The sequence below is a fragment of the Vigna unguiculata genome, chromosome 4 (assembly GCF_004118075.2).
Source record: "Vigna unguiculata cultivar IT97K-499-35 chromosome 4, ASM411807v1, whole genome shotgun sequence".
NCBI lineage: Eukaryota > Viridiplantae > Streptophyta > Magnoliopsida > Fabales > Fabaceae > Vigna > Vigna unguiculata.
Window position 1 is genome coordinate 39,251,871 of NC_040282.1, and position 16,573 is coordinate 39,268,443.

The following is a 16,573-nucleotide window of genomic DNA, read 5'->3' on the forward strand; positions in this document are numbered from 1 at the left end:
CTATCTACATAGACATATCACAAAGGTGATCAAAACAAACCTTTATGATCATTGATCAAAGAGTCATAATGATGACTTAAATGACACATACAACCAAAAGAAAGACTGCATACAAGGTAAAATAGTGAAAACCGACATAAAAACAAACACAAGTTCAACTTACAAGATTGAAATAATTGATCAGACAAAAAAGAAAATGCTCTCCAAAAGAATCATCTTAGCACCTCCGATCTTAAAACACATTCATAAAAGTAAAAAAAAATATAATTTTATTATTAATAATTTTTTATTGTGTAATTATATGAATTAAAAAATAATTAGCAAGTGAAAAATAATTGTTTCATATTTTAAATAATTATTTAAATTTAGAGAAGGGATTACTAAAAAGGTAAATTTGAAAAAATTTGTGTACATTAAATAATGAATCCTTCTATTAATAGTAAGTATACATACAAAATTAATTATAAGGTAATTTTTTTTTTCTAAATTTACATGAAGATTTCTTAATTACACTAAAATCAAGTTTAATCTTTTCTGATAAACCAAGCACTGTCTTTCATTTCCTGTAAAACATACCCTAACCAGCAATTGTGTTACATTGTATCAGTGATTCCGCAAAAACCTAAGAAGGGAGAAATAATGAGTAACGTGATCGAGAAATTTGGCGTTAAGATTGTAAGGAACCCTCCTGAAGAGAACCTCACTGAACTTGGTGTTAGGAAATGGACAAAGTATGCATCTTCTTCTCACTTTTACCCTAAATTTCTCGTATTTATTCTTTGATATTCTTCAGCATTGAATACCAAAGGATTGTGTTTGATTTTATTTATGATGCTTTCTATGTAATGAATCTAATTTTTCTGACATGAGAAAATTTTAAATTTCACTATTAAGGTCTGGAAATATGTATTTTGGACTAATTTCTTCAAGGCCTTTCGTTAATTTGAGCCTTTTTCTTAACATGTTTTGATGGATTTGAAACTGTGTAGCAGATGGTTTAATCTGAATGGATGTGTGGATGGTTTGGATCGTTTATTATTCAAATGCAACCTGATTTAGGCATTGATAAACCTTCCGATAAACATTAATAAGATATGAAAATACAAAAGGAAGATTGAATTAAACTTTTTTCAAAGGGAAAAAATTACTTTTAGAGAAGTTAATTGAGATTTTTTTACTGTATTGTGCAAATGTGTCAATATAGAGACAACAAAAAATATCATAGTGATGCCTGACAAAGCTAACTGAGTATCCTTGAAATCTGCGATGGTTAGCTCTAGATCAGTGATGAAATTGACAGTGACATATTTAATTGTGTTGCATTTTTGACTCCTTTTATGATTGCTATCTACTTTCACAGTGATTTTTCTATATTTTTAGGCACAGGATAAATGATTGATATTTGCTAGTTAGTAAGTTTTCTATTACCCTATTAGGTGTTTCATAGTTAATGTTAGTAATGATGTATTCATAGTTGTTGGCCAGCTCTAGTTTGAAAAAAAAAAATCAAACATATTCAGATCTTTCTGCTACACATTTTCTCTCACGATGTTAAACGGAATGAGGGAACAGAGGACCACTAACTGCTAAACAATGTCACATACCATGTTCAGAGATATGAAACCCTTATGTTAATCATGTGCTTTGAATTTGTGGTTTGGTGGATCAAAATCCTTGGTGAAAGGTATATATTTACCAAAAATCTACTGCAGAAACGAGGTTCAATAAATGATGCTCAACTTGTACCTGGAATTCATTCATTACTTTGTCATTATCATGGATGACATTGTAAATTTGAGACCACTAATCCAGATTGGTGAACAAACATGTGAAGAATGTGCGCATGTTTTTGTCTGATTTATAAATTCTTTCTGTTTGCTTTCTGCGAGGCACACTCTGCTTGCAGTTATGCACTCAAATGTAATCACTTATTAATATTTGTCTTGGTTAGTTTCAACCATAAACTTACATTGAGACATGTATTTTTCACTGGAAAGTACATGAATTGATTTTCCAATGAAAAATCAAACGGGCCTGGAACTTTGAAGACGAAGCAGTTACATTTTCTTGAATTATATGTCTGTTCTTCTTTTATGAAGTTCTTTCTCTCTGTGACTTGCATTCTGATGTATAACAGATGGAATTGCCCTCCGAGCAAATTCGGATGGACATATGGAAATAAGGAGACTTGCTATATCTTGGAAGGAAAAGTGAAGATTAGCCTATATGGGAAAGAGGAGTCAGTGGAAATTGCTGCTGGTGATTTGGTTGTGTTTCCAAAAGGGTTGACTTGCACTTGGGATGTATTAGTTGCTGTTGACAAGCACTATAACTGTGGATGAATCTACAAGTTCATATTCATAGAGAATGAGACAATAGGACACATTCATGAATAAATGGCTGTGCTGTGGTTTTGAATGAAATAAGAACTTTGAAGAAGTGTATTTCAGTTTCTTTGGTACTCGTTTTTCTTGTTTGATTTTTCCCATTTGCCCTTAAAAATAATTCATAAAATTTTTTAATTGTTGAACTAACTGAATAATAATATGACATAATTCTTCTGATAATTATAATTTTAGAATTTTAAAATTAATATTAAACGCATACCATCTTCCCATTACAAAACTACTGAATCTTTTATTTAAGATTTGTTGTCAAGAAAATAAAAACAAAAAGGGTAATACTTCCTCTTTACAAGAACCATTTTCTCATTTATTTATAACATTCGTCTATAATAGAATAATGCATTTATTATTTTTTTTGCTAAAATATTTTTTAAACATATAAGTACTGGTAGATAACAAAATTTCTCTTAATTACTTTGCTTTCAAATGTGTAAGCACAATTTTAGAACAACAAATACAAAAGCACTACAAAATTTGTTTATTTTTAACTAATTTAAATAATTTTTTTTTTCTAAAGATGTTAAATTGTTAAAAAGGGTGTTATAAACAAGGACACATAGAGTAAAGTAATATCTAACATTAATGAACAGAAGTAGTAGTTTGGTACTTCTTATTCCTTAATCAGGAGGTTTATGATTAGATAATAGTAATATATAAAGTAATATATATTTGACATTACGATGAAAAAAATATCAATATTTATAAAATTTATAATAATAAAATAGTGTAATATTAAAGGAAAAATTATTAAAAAGAAAAATAAGTTATGAAAAATATATGAATTGTATATTTGAATTAAACTTTAAAAATAGTCTAAAAGATTTGAATTCAATAAGATATTGACTTAAATTAATTGAACTAAACTCAAGTGAATTAAAAATTCATAAACTGTTTAAATGACCAGTGACTTAAAACTTTATGAATGATTTAAATTATTATAAGAGGAAATCTAATGTTGAAGTATATTCTTCAATAAATTTAAAAATCACCTTAATAAATCAATTCAACGTAATTTTTATTTTAAACAATTTGATTTTTGTATGTATCTCAATTAAGTTCAAATATTTTTGAAGATTCATCATAGCACTAGTTTTACGCTGTCATCTCATTAGAAATCTTCATATGAGTTAGTTAATTTTTCCATTAATAATTTTTTAAAAATATATTAAAGTGTTTCAATTGTTTTTAAAGAATGCTCTAAACTAATAAAATTAATTTTATAAGTGAAAGAAACTTTCTGATCGAAATATCACTTTGGCGTGCCACATGTGCTCTGTTTCGCGCACGTCTCAGAAACAGAGAAGAAGCGGCGAAAGACTGAGGTATGGCTATTCATCTTTCTTCATACCCATGATTGGAACTAAGAAACGGCAGCGTTTTGATCGTGGATTAAATTCGAAAGTTCTTGAAGTAAAGAAAAATATAAACTTTGCAAGTATAAGCCTGTAAGATGTTTGTAAAAAGGCCATTGTGGGGAAAATAGTTGTGTTGGTTTGGTTTGGTTTGGTTTGGGTTTACAATTCTTAGAAGTGAGAACCAAAGGTTGTATGCTGTTCGTTTTTTCAGTTTTTTTTTAAAAATTGGACATACCACCTCCGTGGGAACAATGGTAAGGTTCTATCTCTTCTGGTAACATTTAACAGTTCCCCGATTAATTTATGAACGTCCCAGAAGTTTAGGAACATGAATTAGCACTAATCAGTTTCTGTGCTCAGGCAAAATTTAAAAATCCAAGCTCTCATCTTCTGTCACCAGCATCAGTTGCTCCGCTAAATCTATATTATTTTTCCCTGTCTTCTTCCTGTGTTGATTCATTGCTGCAAATACAGCTTTGTTTGATTCCAAAGCCCATCTTGTTCTAGTTTGCAGTGAACTACAGGAACAGAGAACAGACATACATGGGGTTGCCGCTACTTTCTTCTGCGTTATGGGATCCTTCTCATAGCTGTGAGTTACGCTTTGCTCTTAATTTAATTTTATTATATTTTGCTTTTAACAATATTTTGGATACAATCCAAAAAGGGAAACAACAACAACTTTATCTTGTTTTAATGTGATTTTTTATTTGCAGGTTTTTCCCCCAATGTGAAGCTTATCTGGCCCCATCTATCTTCTAAGTCATATTGTCTTGGGTTGAAGGTTGCATTTGCTTTTCTCCCATTTATTTTTATTTAATAATATACACATTTCTAGAATTGTATTGGTTCATTCCTCAAATGGAATTACGTGTACAAGCCTTGGGGAAGCAACTGCTAAAGGAAAAAATAAGCGTCACATTAAATTAATCTGTTGACTGAGAAATGATTTCAATGTCAATGTCTTTTGGAGTCCTCTATCTTAAGACTACATCTTTATTTTATTTGGTTGGCTTTTGTTGTGGTGGTGTGGTGATTGTTTATCTCGGAGGTTATTATGGACTGTTGAGATATTTATAAAGCATTAGCTACAGATCAGTGATTTTTGTTTGTACTATCTTGAAGATGTAGTTCTTGGTTGCTATTACTGTTAGAATTTCCCAAAATACCTTCTATGCTGTTTCAAGGGATATCCCGGTATTTCACTTTTTTGTTTTAACCTTTTCTAGTTATTCAATGCAATTTGTTGTTCCTCAATTGAATTTGCTTCTTGTGCTAGGCAGAGTTGTAATATTCTCTAATCTAACTGCAAAAGCTATTAATCTTCACACAATATTGGTTAGGTCCTGTGCACTTTAATTATTATACTCGGTCCTCCCTTCATATTCGTAATCTACTAGTTTCAACTTCTAAGTGTGGATTGCAATGAGTTCTTCTGGATAAACCTTTGAGAAAATGTTATTTATTTCTAATGTAGTGATTCAAGTCACTTATGTGCTATATATAATGGATGCGTGTTTGTAACTCTAGTTGCCAAGATTCTTAAATTTTATGTAGTCTAATTTTCTTGAAATTCAATTTTATTGTGGCCTTACTCCTACTGATTAGCTGCAGAAAATTCTGATTGCTGTTATCCTTTATCTGACATTGAAGAAAGTATTTTCTTAGTCTTCTAAATGAATTGTTGTCCTTATTTTTTTTCTTTCCAAACATCCTTGTTGGAACTTACAGTTTAGTTTTGCTTATGTTGCAGTTTAAGTGCCAGCAATTTTGCAAAGGTAGATCAACAATGCCGGGAGTTTTAGTTTGTTCCAGTCGAAGGCCCAAAAGCAAAGAAACTGTGTGGAAACGAAAAAAATTACCACAAAATGAGGATTTACCGCCAATTTTACCAAAGAATAAGAAAAAACCCTACCCAATTCCCTTTAAGGATATACAACAGGCTGCAAGGGAGGACAAGAAACTTGCGCAGATGGGAATAGAGAAACCTCTTGAGCCTCCGAAGAATGGATTGCTTGTTCCAGACCTAGTTCCTGTTGCCTATGAAGTGTTTGAAGCTTGGAAGCTTTTGATCAAGGGTCTTGCCCAGCTCTTGCATCACATTCCTGTACATGGCTGTAGGTAGATTATATTATATTTTTTTGATGAATGTCTTAGTTTCTTTGCATTTGTTTTGTTGATACAAGAGTTATATTCTTACCAATTGAATTCATGCAGCGAATGCTCAGAAGTTCATGTAGCTCAAACTGGTCACAACTTTCGGGATTGCTCTGGTCCTAATGGTAGGGAGCGTCGGAGTTCTCATGCTTGGGTAAAGGGTTCCGTCAATGATATACTTGTCCCAATTGAGTCCTATCATCTTTTTGACCCCTTTGGTAGGCGTATTAAACATGATACACGATTTGAATATGACCGGATTCCAGCCATTGTTGAGCTATGCATACAAGCTGGTGTTGATATCCCAGAATATCCTTCACGCCGAAGGACCAATCCCATACGGATGTTAGGGAAGAGAGTAATTGATAGAGGTGGAAATTTAGAGGAACCTAAACCATGGCGCTTTGCGGACCCCTCTTCACTCAATGACTTCGATACTTACAGAGCTTTTGAACGATTTTCTCGACCATCATTGTCAGATCTACCTAAAATTGCCGAAGAAACAATGGCTGCATATGAAATTGTGAAAAAGGGTGTCAGGAAGTTGATGAGGATGTACACTGTGAAAGCGTGTGGTTATTGCACTGAGGTTCATGTGGGGCCATGGGGTCACAATGCTAAGCTTTGTGGTGAATTTAAGCATCAGTGGAGGGATGGGAAGCATGGTTGGCAGGATGCTACTGTGGATGAAGTTTTCCCTCCAAATTATGTGTGGCACGTGAGAGACCCTAATGGGCCTCCCTTGGCATCTGCACTAAGGAGATATTATGGAAAGGCTCCTGCTGTTGTTGAAGTGTGCACGCAAGCTGGAGCACAGATACCAGATGAGTACAAGCCCATGATGAGGCTTGACATTATAATTCCGGACCCTGAGGAGGCAAGAATGATTGCATGATGTGATCTGAACGTGCAGCTATCTTCGTCTGTCATTATACATGCATATTTCGTAATCCTAGAGTGAAAAACGCATTCAATGATCTACTAGAAGGGGAGGCCTTGAAATCAATCTTCAAGATTACATACCTGATTTATATAATAGGTGCTAGATTCCCATATATCCAATGTTAGTGTACATGTATGTAAAGCCAATAGTAGAGCAAGTAGGTTTTATCAGATAACTTTGGTTCGTGAGTTTGTAAAATGTCTTAAACTAGTGAAAAAATATGTTCGAAGATCAATGCATCTGTTAATTTATTGTCACAATTACGGTATAGTCAGATGAGCTTTTATACATGGCTAGTAGTTACATTTTCTACCCAGTCATAAACATAGAAAAGTTCCCCCGTTCACAACCCTTCAATTAGTAATAGGGCAAGTCCGTGGTACTAACATAAAATCTAACTATAGTGATCCTCATTGTAGAGAAAGGTGATTCTGTAGACATGAAATAAAAATTTCTCCCCTGCAACATACAACTTAATGATGTAACATGCTGTAAGTTGGTGTTTCCCTCTTGGAATATCTACATCACTATGTTATCATCACACTGGGTCAGAATTCAGGAGGATCATCTAGCTATAGTATTGATTTGTCAACCATTTCCATCTTTACTTCATCCTAATGTGTTAGTTGAATACCACAGGAATTAAAATCAATACAATAGCTAGGGATCAGCAGGGCTTGAAAAAATTTTATAATGTACTGAAATAAGGCTTCTCAAATCCCTTTTTCCTCTCCTTCCGATGTATATTTACTGTGTTCGTGACCTATTACTAGTGGTTCGTGTATATGCTTTCTATTTATTTTCTTATTGTTTGACTACCCCGACTCCAGTTAAGACCAATGTTTTATATCTTACGTGGTTTAATAAATCCTTGAGATTAGTAAAATCTTGTACATCTTTGGCCTTCTGTTAGTGATTAGCTGATGGTAATACATGGGTTCGTCATCAATATCTCCTAAATCATAATCAGGAAATTTGTCATCCAATCGCTTTTAACTGGAATTTCAATATATTTCTTATTAATATTACGAGGTCTGCGTACATTGATATAATTTAGGTAATACTAATCAATAAATTATTTACATATCTGTGCTGAATAAGTACTTGGTCATGATATTTGGCATGAATTCCTACAAATGCAAGGAGAAAAAGATAGACAAACAACCTCTCCCCAACAAGTTCAAATTCTCAAATTCTCAGTTGAGTTTTTTAATGTTATTTTCTACTAAATATTAATATTGGTACTTTAAAAATCTTTTTAATATATTTTGAAACATCAAAATCAATGCTCATATGTATATTTTGAAGTAAAGCAAAAAAACAACAAAAAAAAATCAATAAAAAAAATCCAAATTCTTCTACAACCTACTATCAGCAAGTGGCTAGAAAGCAAAGCCAAAATGAAAACTTTAACCAACTGTTAAGAAACGGGACAGTTATTTCACTGGCTAGAGCATTCGTATTGCTATTACAAAAGCAAAAAGTCAAATTTGAATTTTCTACTTAATTTGTTCAATTTCTTTTTTCGGTTCCTATGTTGTACTTCAAAATATATTGATTATGATGTTTTAAAATATACTAAAAACCTTTTTAATATACTATTGTTAAGATATATTTAAATATCTTATTTTTCTGTTATTATTCTTCATATATATTTAGGACTTAGTCCATATATTCTTTATTATAAATTAAGTCTCTATATGTATTTTCTACAAGAGAGATTAATCTTAATTCCTATTTTTTCTATATTAATAATTATAAAAAATTTCATTAGAAAGATCTAAGTCTAAATCAAAGTTCAAATCCAAGTCAAGAACCTTTTTAACATACTATCAGAAAAGTTATCAGAAACATCAAAGTCCAAATCAAAGCCCAAATCAAAAGTCCAAATAATCAAAGTTCAAATCCAAGTCCAAAATAATAGATGGAGAAAGAGGAAGGATCATTTCTAGCTCCCTCTTCTTTGTATAAGGATCAGTGAACATGATATCTTCATCGCTATTTTCCTGCTTGAATACATGGATTCCGCTTTGTATAGGCACCGGTGTAGGCATTGAGGCTGCTGTCAAATCAAAACATGTAACCTTCACATGGTTCCATTCATTTTCTAAAGGCACTTCATACAGATTGTTGGTAAAAATTAAATTTCGTAGATCGAAAAGAAATGTGTGTTCTGCTCCCAACTTCAAGAACTTGAGCCTATCAAAGAAACATACATAAACTTTGTCATTGATGAGCAACATGGGTTTAACATAATCACTAATGTCTCTATCCTTCGGTGCAACAAAAAGACAAAGAACTTTGCCAGGGAACTTGTTGCGAATCCAGAAAGAACTCGATGGTCTATAACTTGTGTGATTGAACCATTCAGGGTTCCTAGATCCTGGCAAAAGTAACAGAGTTTTTCGAGTCTCATGCAGATCCTGTTAATCATAAAGGAGTTAATAAGTTTACAAACATTAGGTACAAAATATGTTATAAAAAAAAAATACATAAAAAACAAGACAAAACCTGGTTCAGGAACATGCTTATACTCGAGGATGTCAGTGACAAACAGTTTGTTGCATTGAAATGTTTCAACTTTGGTGGAATTCCTCTGATTTCCCGAAGTTGCCTGCAACAACTGACGTCAAGCTTTTTTAAAAATTGACATTCTTTGATGCATTCAGGAAGGTGTGTGAAATTATTGTTCGATAGGTCTAAATCTATCACATGAGCAAACCGTGTGAAACCTATTTGAAAAAAATCATCACACAGGTTGCATTTTGACGCCCAAAGCAATTCTACTTTTGAAGGTACCATTGAGCCATCTTTTTCTTCATCCTCTTCCCGCTTTGTCCACTGCCACCCTTTCCATCCCCAAGCCTCAATAAGAGTCAGTTCTGGCATCATGACAATGCTGCTTTGTAACTGAACAATTCCACAGAATAGCAAGGACAACTTTCTAAGCCGAGTTAGATTTTGAAATGAAAGTGGCAACTCTTTTATGAGAGTTCCTAGCAACCGAAGTTCCCTTATGTTTTCCATCTTTCCTATAATTTCTGGAAAACTCTTGAGACTAGAACAATGTGAAAGTTCAAGTTTTTCAAGAGAACTCAACTTCAGGGGTGGAAAATTCCTAAGCTTGATGCAACCAGAAGCTTCCAATATCCTAAGTTTATGCAGCAGACCAACCGAATTATGAACTCTAACTAAATTTACGCAATTTTTAAACGAAAGTTCCTCCAAATTTTGGAGATTAGATACAGCATCGGGTATCTGAGTTAAACATTCACAGCAGTCAAAATTCAAAACCCGTAGATTCCTGAGCTTCTGCAAAGAAAAAGAGAGAATACAAATAAGTAAGGTCTGAATAACCTTAAAATGAATTTATTAGTTTGCAAGATGTGGAGAGTGTACAATGTAAACTTGCCTTGCTTAAGCCACCCATCTGAAATGACATGAAGAGGCTATGCGGTAACTTGCATATTGCAAGTTGTTTTGGTTGAAAATAAGATGGTAAACAATGTGAAGGATATCTCCACCATTCCAACACTCTCAAACTATTTGGAAAACATTTGGGATCATCAGAAAAAATACCATTTCTAATAATAAGTGTTTTGAGGTTTTCCGTCTTCTGGAAGGCCATCCCATCCCATTCTACCATTTTCTTTTCAAACAAGGGGAAATCCAGACATATGATTTTAATTTCACTTGTTCCCTGTGAATGCAGAAGGCTTGAATCAGTCAAAAATTACAATGCAAGTATATACAAGACTTCAACACATTAGAAAAAGTTCACTCACAGTGTTGTCTTCCAAAACTTGGATTATAGCATTTGGTAACCATAACCTACTGCGCTTCCCTGGTTCTTCTGGTGATTCTTGTCTGACAATTTCCTTACCCATGTCCTCTACCAAGTCATGCAATGTAACTCTGTCATACTGATCAATCTTTATGAGAGATTTTTCAGCCAATACACATATCTGATATTTCATACAAGCACCATGATGAGCATGAAGTATATCTTCAACTTCTGTTAGTTTATATCCTTTGAAGCAACAAGCAATGTCAAGAAAAACTCTCTTCTCTTCTTCCTGCAAAGCATCAAAGCTTACTTTAAGAGTCTCTTGGATTCGATTGTTTGGAATTATTTTATATTGATCTATGACAGATTCACATTCTTGTATACTTTTTCCACACAGGTTGGCACCTATTACTTCCAAAGCCAATGGAAGGCCACAAGCATAAGTTACTGCACGATTCAACACCTCCACGTATGCCGGATAAACATGTTCTGATTTGAAAACTTTCCATGTAAGTAATTGAAGAGCATGGTTCTTGTTTAATTTCTTCACCTCATATGTTTCTTGAACATGATGAGATGTCAGCAGATGTTTGTCCCGAGTGGTGATGATGACTTTGCTTCCACGACCAACCCAGTGAGGCCTTCCAACAAGTGTCTGTAACTGCTCGTGCTTGTCAACATCATCTAGAATCAAAAGAAGCCTCTTTTTCTGGAGTCTGTGTTGTATCATTGAAATTCCTTGCTGCTCACTTGGAAACATGATTCTCTTATCTCCAAGTATTTCGGAAAGAATGATGCTTTGAAGATGATCTAACCCGTGTTTGTTTGATTTCTCTCTCACATTTTGAAGAAAACAGGAACCATCAAAATGGCCAGCAATCAAATTATAAACTGCTGAAGCAAGTGACGTTTTCCCTACCCCACCCATTCCATAGAACCCTATCAAGTGGACACCATCACCAGATCCAACATCCAAAAGCTTCATCACTTTTAACACTTGTGAATCTAATCCAACCGGGTAATCCACCACATGTAAAGGAGCACGATTAATCTCACCAGAGACCCACTCAACAATCCTCCCAATAAACTTGTATTCATATTCTTCTCTGTTCCAAACACAATTTTTAGAGCATGTTTGGTTGAATTCCTATGTATTTCTAGGAAAAGAAAATAAGAAAGAACAACTAACTAAACATCTATATAAACTAAAACAATCTTATGTATAAGTTAATTTGTAAAAGTTTCTTCATTTAGCTTTCCCAAAATCAGATTTTGAACTTTTGTATAAGCTAGCAGTGAGAAAATTATTTGACCGTTTTTCTTCTTTTAAAAGTGACTAGGGAGAGGTTAACCTAAAATTCCCTTGATCAAGAATAAAAAGTTGTCGAGGTTAACATTAATCTTTAGATCACAGGTGCAGTGAAACCTAATGAAACAAAGAATGATGTAAAAAATTGGTGAGGTGGGTACCCATATTTGTAATGAAAGCCAGAGAAGTTAGCTACTTGATGAAGAGCCATCTTCCATTTCTCCAACTTCTCCTTATTATTATTAGCTTTGAGCCTTTCCTCATGCCTAGCCAATGCTTCACCATAACTTCCTTCTTGGTACCTCACAAAAGAAGGATCCACGTTATAAAAAACTGGCAAAACCAGCAACTTTTTCTCCTCAGCACGTTCAAGGATGTAAACCAGTTCATCCAAACAAAATGAAGAAGAAGCATAGGTGTGAGAGAGCACAGTGATGGCAATCCTGGACTCTTGAATTGCCTTCACAAGTGTTGGTGCTAGTTCATCTCCACCCTGAAGCTTCTCATCATCAATGAAAGTGTGGATTCCCCTATCATCAAGAGCTTTGTAAAGATTGCCAGCAAAACCATAGCGTGTGTCTGAGCCTCTGAAGTTGAGGAACACATCGTAGGTGAATTTTTGGGAGTGTGATCTTATAGCCATGAACAAAAGTTGCTGTGATTAATTACGGTTGACTTGTTATGGCTCTCCAAAACCAAACCTGCTGAATGTGATGATAAATATGAAACGCATAAGAGTAAAGTCTTAACGCCGAAATCTTTTTTTTTTTTCTCTCACCCTACAAATTTTTCCTATTTTACTTTTTATTCTCTTTTTTTTTATATAAATACAAAAGATTAACTTTTTACAACCAAAATTTTGCTTTGAGTATTTTTTTTATTTAATTTTGCTTTGAGTTTTTATATTTTAAAATCACTTAAAAATATCAATTAAATTTGTTAAGATTCAATTGTTATAGTATCATTTTTTTAAAAATAAAAAAAATGGGACAATTATGGAATAAAAATTTTCATAGATACTTATTAAAAATATTCAAATTCACAATTTTTTTTTTTTTTTACTTTTACATGTAAACTATGACCGAAACAAAACAATTACATAAACTGAAATAACGATAAAATCAACGAGCAAAATTTAATTACAAAATATAAGTTTTTAAAATATTCAAATGAAAATAATTGTTTAGTAAATATTCAATTAAAAATGTCAAGAAAATTCAAATCTTCCTTAAGCTGAAATTATAATAAAAAATATTTTAAAATAATTATTATAATCGTTAGCAGTCTTATGTCAGAATTCAATAATAAATGAATCATAATATAAAAGCTTTTTATAGTCATTATTTGCCTTTTAAACATATTTTTAAATCCTGAAAAATTAATATTATTTATTCAATAAAGAGTTAAATATATCATTCTACTTCAAACTATTTTTAAAATTATATTTTACTTTTAATTAAACTATATACTTTATGAAATATAGTGTTTTTATATAATAAATAGAGTATTACATTGGATTATAATAAAACATCAACCTAATGTTTGTTAAAAATATTATTTTACATTACTTTTATAAATATTAGAAAACATATATATAATTTTATTTATAAATAAAATACAATTTTAAAAATAATTTGAAGAAAAAACTCTTAAATAAGTAATACATTGTTTTTTAATATTATTAATAAGTAAAATAATTTATAGAGGGAGTTTATTATCTGCTCTGCAATGAATCATTTGTATTAATGTCTAAACTTTTCTTTATAGAAAATAGTTCCCAAGTGGCATTTGAAATATTCTGCCATCAGAAAAAGTGGAAATTTTTTCCATTCCACACTGTTCAGAACACAACTTTTTGCGAAACACAGAAACTGCAATTTGGTAAAGCAATGAAGCTCTCTGTGCTGCGTTTGTCACTTCTTGTTCTTGTTCCTCTGCTTCTCTCCCTCTTCTTTCTTGCACTCATGCCTAAGGAAACCGCCATGAAAACCTATGAGGTGTTTGGAGTGAAGATAGAGAAGAACCCACCTCAGTCCAAACTCGCTGAACTTGGAGTCTCAACTTGGAACAAGTAACTGTTTCTTTATTTTCAATTTTTTTTCTCTTCTGTTTTTTCAAGTGTGATCTTGTTACTCGTTTTTCACTGCTGCCCATGATGTGTTTCCTTCAAAGTTTCAACCTTTTCTGCTCTGCAAATTCTGGGTCTTGCTCATGTCTGTGTTTCACTCTCCTATCTCAGTGGTTACTGTGGTGGGTAGGTAGAGGGAATTAGCTCATTGTTATGATGGTGTTATTTTAATCCTTTGTTAATCATATAGGTGTGGGTTAAACAAAGAAATTAGTGTGAAGGCATCCTCATTGCTAGTATTGTTGGTTTTTTCTTTTCTATTCTTTCGTTTTATATTTTTTTGCAGTAAACCATTACTATACAGAAGATGGGATGGAATTTTAAGAATACTGTATATTTTAAATTTTTTACGTGTTACTGGATTCTTTTGTTGATGCAAGCAGTAGCTTAGTTTTTAATTATCTGTCTGCACTTGCAAATTTTTACCATTAATGAAAAACCTTGCATTCCATTGCTTATTATCGGAAACACTTTGCACTTGGACAAATGTCATAATTATTTTTTTCTTCTTTCTTAAGACCGACCTTAATGCTTGCTTAGGCAGAAAGATAGATGATTCCTTGAGGAATGAAAAGTTCTTTGTTGAAATTTAACTCAATTGGATATGAAGTTGTATCATCAGTGTCATCAGCTGAAATAATCTGACAGATGAAAAGGATAAACAAGTCATAATTTTATTTTTTAGATCTGAAGGTAAATGGAGTTCACATGTTCCATTCATGATGGAGACCTAAATGTCAAATGTGATATATGAAAAAGTTTGAAGAGCTTTGTGATAGAATCGAAATTGTTCTTCTGAAATTAAGCTAATTAACAATTAATCTCCTGAAATTAAGCTAATCAAATTCCTGTAATTAGGTTATTAAATCTTCTGTAATTACATTGTGCATAGTTACATACCTAATTTAGATAATTTTGTTATATGTATTCATTTTATGCTTGAAAATTGTATGCTTTTATAGTTTGATGCTGAATGATAGAGTTGTAATTTTGTAGTGCTTTGGTTCTATGCTATCTTTTAGATTTCATACTAGCTTTGACACATGGGTCTAAATATTGAACAGGTGGGAAGGTGGTCCAACCAAAATTCCATGGTCCTTTAAAGAAGAAGAAACTATGTATCTGCTGGAGGGAAAAGTGAGGGTTACTGTTGAAGGATCTGTTGGGTCTTTTGAAATTGGGGGTGGTGACTTAGTTGTCTTCCCCAAAGGAATGAACATTACTTGGGAAGTGATTGAAGCTGTGAAGAAGCACTACAGCTTGAAAAAATAATGTATACCAATAAACCCTTCTACTGTTGTGGACTAATGATATGCCATGTATATGAACTTGATCAAGTAATTACCAATAACTACAGGGATGTATCAAAGTCCTCACTTCCATAACATTCCTTGACAATGATCCTGTTGAAAGTAATATCCTGATTGGATTCTCTGCATAATCTACATAGTTGGTTGAATCCATTGTTGCAGATTCATTGTCCATGAGGACAACGTATTCTGCTAATAGATTCTTCTGAATGGTTTGTAGCTATACAATATGTTGTTTGCCATTTCTGTTGGAATTGCTCTAAGTCAATGAATTTAATGCAAAAGAATGCATCTGTCATGTACATGATAGAGAACTAAGAGACAACCTTAAACAACCGTTCAAGTTTTTTTACAAGATTGCTGGAGAGCAACACTAAAATATGAGGATATATCAGCAATGCCATTTGTTCAGAATTGATTAAGGAAATCTTAAACCAGAGTATACACCAAAATGTCAAGGAGACTTTATCACAAATCTATCGCTAGTGGTCGAGAATGTAAAAATCTCAACCAATTGCATAACAAGCAGATTCAAGTTTTAACAATGTACAGAATTTCACTATCAGTACTACTTTGGATGGGCGTCACTTTTTAGAAACTCAATTTAAGTTATCACTGAATGTAAAAACACTTTAGTTAATAATCTTATAATTTTGTTCAGCAATCTCCTATGCCATCTTGGAATGTTGATTATGGGTATAATGTAAATTCCAAACCAGAAAGAAAAGCAACCAATCAGCCTTTTCTATGGTTTTGTCTGGATAACATAGTAATCAATTTTACCTTAGAAGCCATGGTGATACCATCAAAAAGTAGAAACGGTTATTTATTAATTTTACCTTCATAAAAAAAATAATTCATGAGAACTGACTAATTCGGAGCTTCTGAACTCTGAATATCTGGTTTTGGTGGTGTCAACCGTCTAGTATTTTGAGGCTGCAAGGTTAAAGTTTTAACCAATATTGAAGATCATGAATTAGCTTTCTATATACTGATTTTTTTACCCAGATGCAATCTAATAATCTTACAACAGAGAAAACGCTTACTACACCGAACAAATGCAAAAATAAAAATCTTGATGTGAAACATTTTGACAATCTGAAAGAAGAATCCTTGGCACAATAGCTAAGATTAGTGTCATGTCACATGTAAAGAGGTCACAAGTTCAAGTTTTGAAAT

The 16,573-nt window shown here is 32.7% G+C and overlaps 4 protein-coding genes across 7 annotated transcripts; 3 read left to right on the forward strand and 1 right to left on the reverse strand.

Annotated features, from left to right (window-relative positions):
* Nucleotides 1-548: 548 nt before the first annotated feature.
* LOC114182303 lies at nt 549-2,439 on the forward strand. Its single transcript, XM_028069152.1, has 2 exons — nt 549-731; nt 2,138-2,439. The coding sequence occupies exons 1-2, from the start codon at nt 640-642 to the stop codon at nt 2,340-2,342; spliced, it is 297 nt and encodes a 98-aa protein (XP_027924953.1). The 5' UTR covers nt 549-639; the 3' UTR covers nt 2,343-2,439.
* A 1,193-nt stretch (nt 2,440-3,632) lies between these two features.
* On the forward strand, nt 3,633-7,120 carry LOC114182299 (APO protein 1, chloroplastic). 4 transcript variants are annotated; one of them, XM_028069146.1, is made up of 5 exons: nt 3,633-3,727; nt 4,268-4,352; nt 4,477-4,544; nt 5,514-5,881; nt 5,978-7,120. In XM_028069146.1, the coding sequence occupies exons 2-5, from the start codon at nt 4,304-4,306 to the stop codon at nt 6,810-6,812; spliced, it is 1,320 nt and encodes a 439-aa protein (XP_027924947.1). In that variant the 5' UTR covers nt 3,633-3,727; nt 4,268-4,303; the 3' UTR covers nt 6,813-7,120. The 4 variants fall into 4 exon arrangements, with proteins under 4 accessions (XP_027924947.1, XP_027924948.1, XP_027924946.1 ...); XM_028069147.1 differs by having other exon boundaries at nt 3,635-3,727; nt 4,275-4,352; XM_028069145.1 differs by lacking the exon at nt 3,633-3,727 and adding an exon at nt 3,758-4,014.
* A 1,543-nt stretch (nt 7,121-8,663) lies between these two features.
* LOC114182297 (TMV resistance protein N-like) lies at nt 8,664-12,667 on the reverse strand. Its single transcript, XM_028069143.1, has 5 exons — nt 12,118-12,667; nt 10,646-11,753; nt 10,273-10,560; nt 9,372-10,172; nt 8,664-9,283 (listed from the first exon to the last, which is right to left on the reverse strand). Exons 1-5 carry the CDS (start codon nt 12,597-12,599, stop codon nt 8,738-8,740), a joined length of 3,225 nt encoding a protein of 1,074 aa, XP_027924944.1. The 5' UTR covers nt 12,600-12,667; the 3' UTR covers nt 8,664-8,737.
* A 1,056-nt stretch (nt 12,668-13,723) lies between these two features.
* On the forward strand, nt 13,724-15,657 carry LOC114182302. The gene is made up of 2 exons (XM_028069151.1): nt 13,724-14,027; nt 15,149-15,657. The coding sequence occupies exons 1-2, from the start codon at nt 13,846-13,848 to the stop codon at nt 15,354-15,356; spliced, it is 390 nt and encodes a 129-aa protein (XP_027924952.1). The 5' UTR covers nt 13,724-13,845; the 3' UTR covers nt 15,357-15,657.
* The last annotated feature ends 916 nt before the right edge of the window (nt 15,658-16,573 follow it).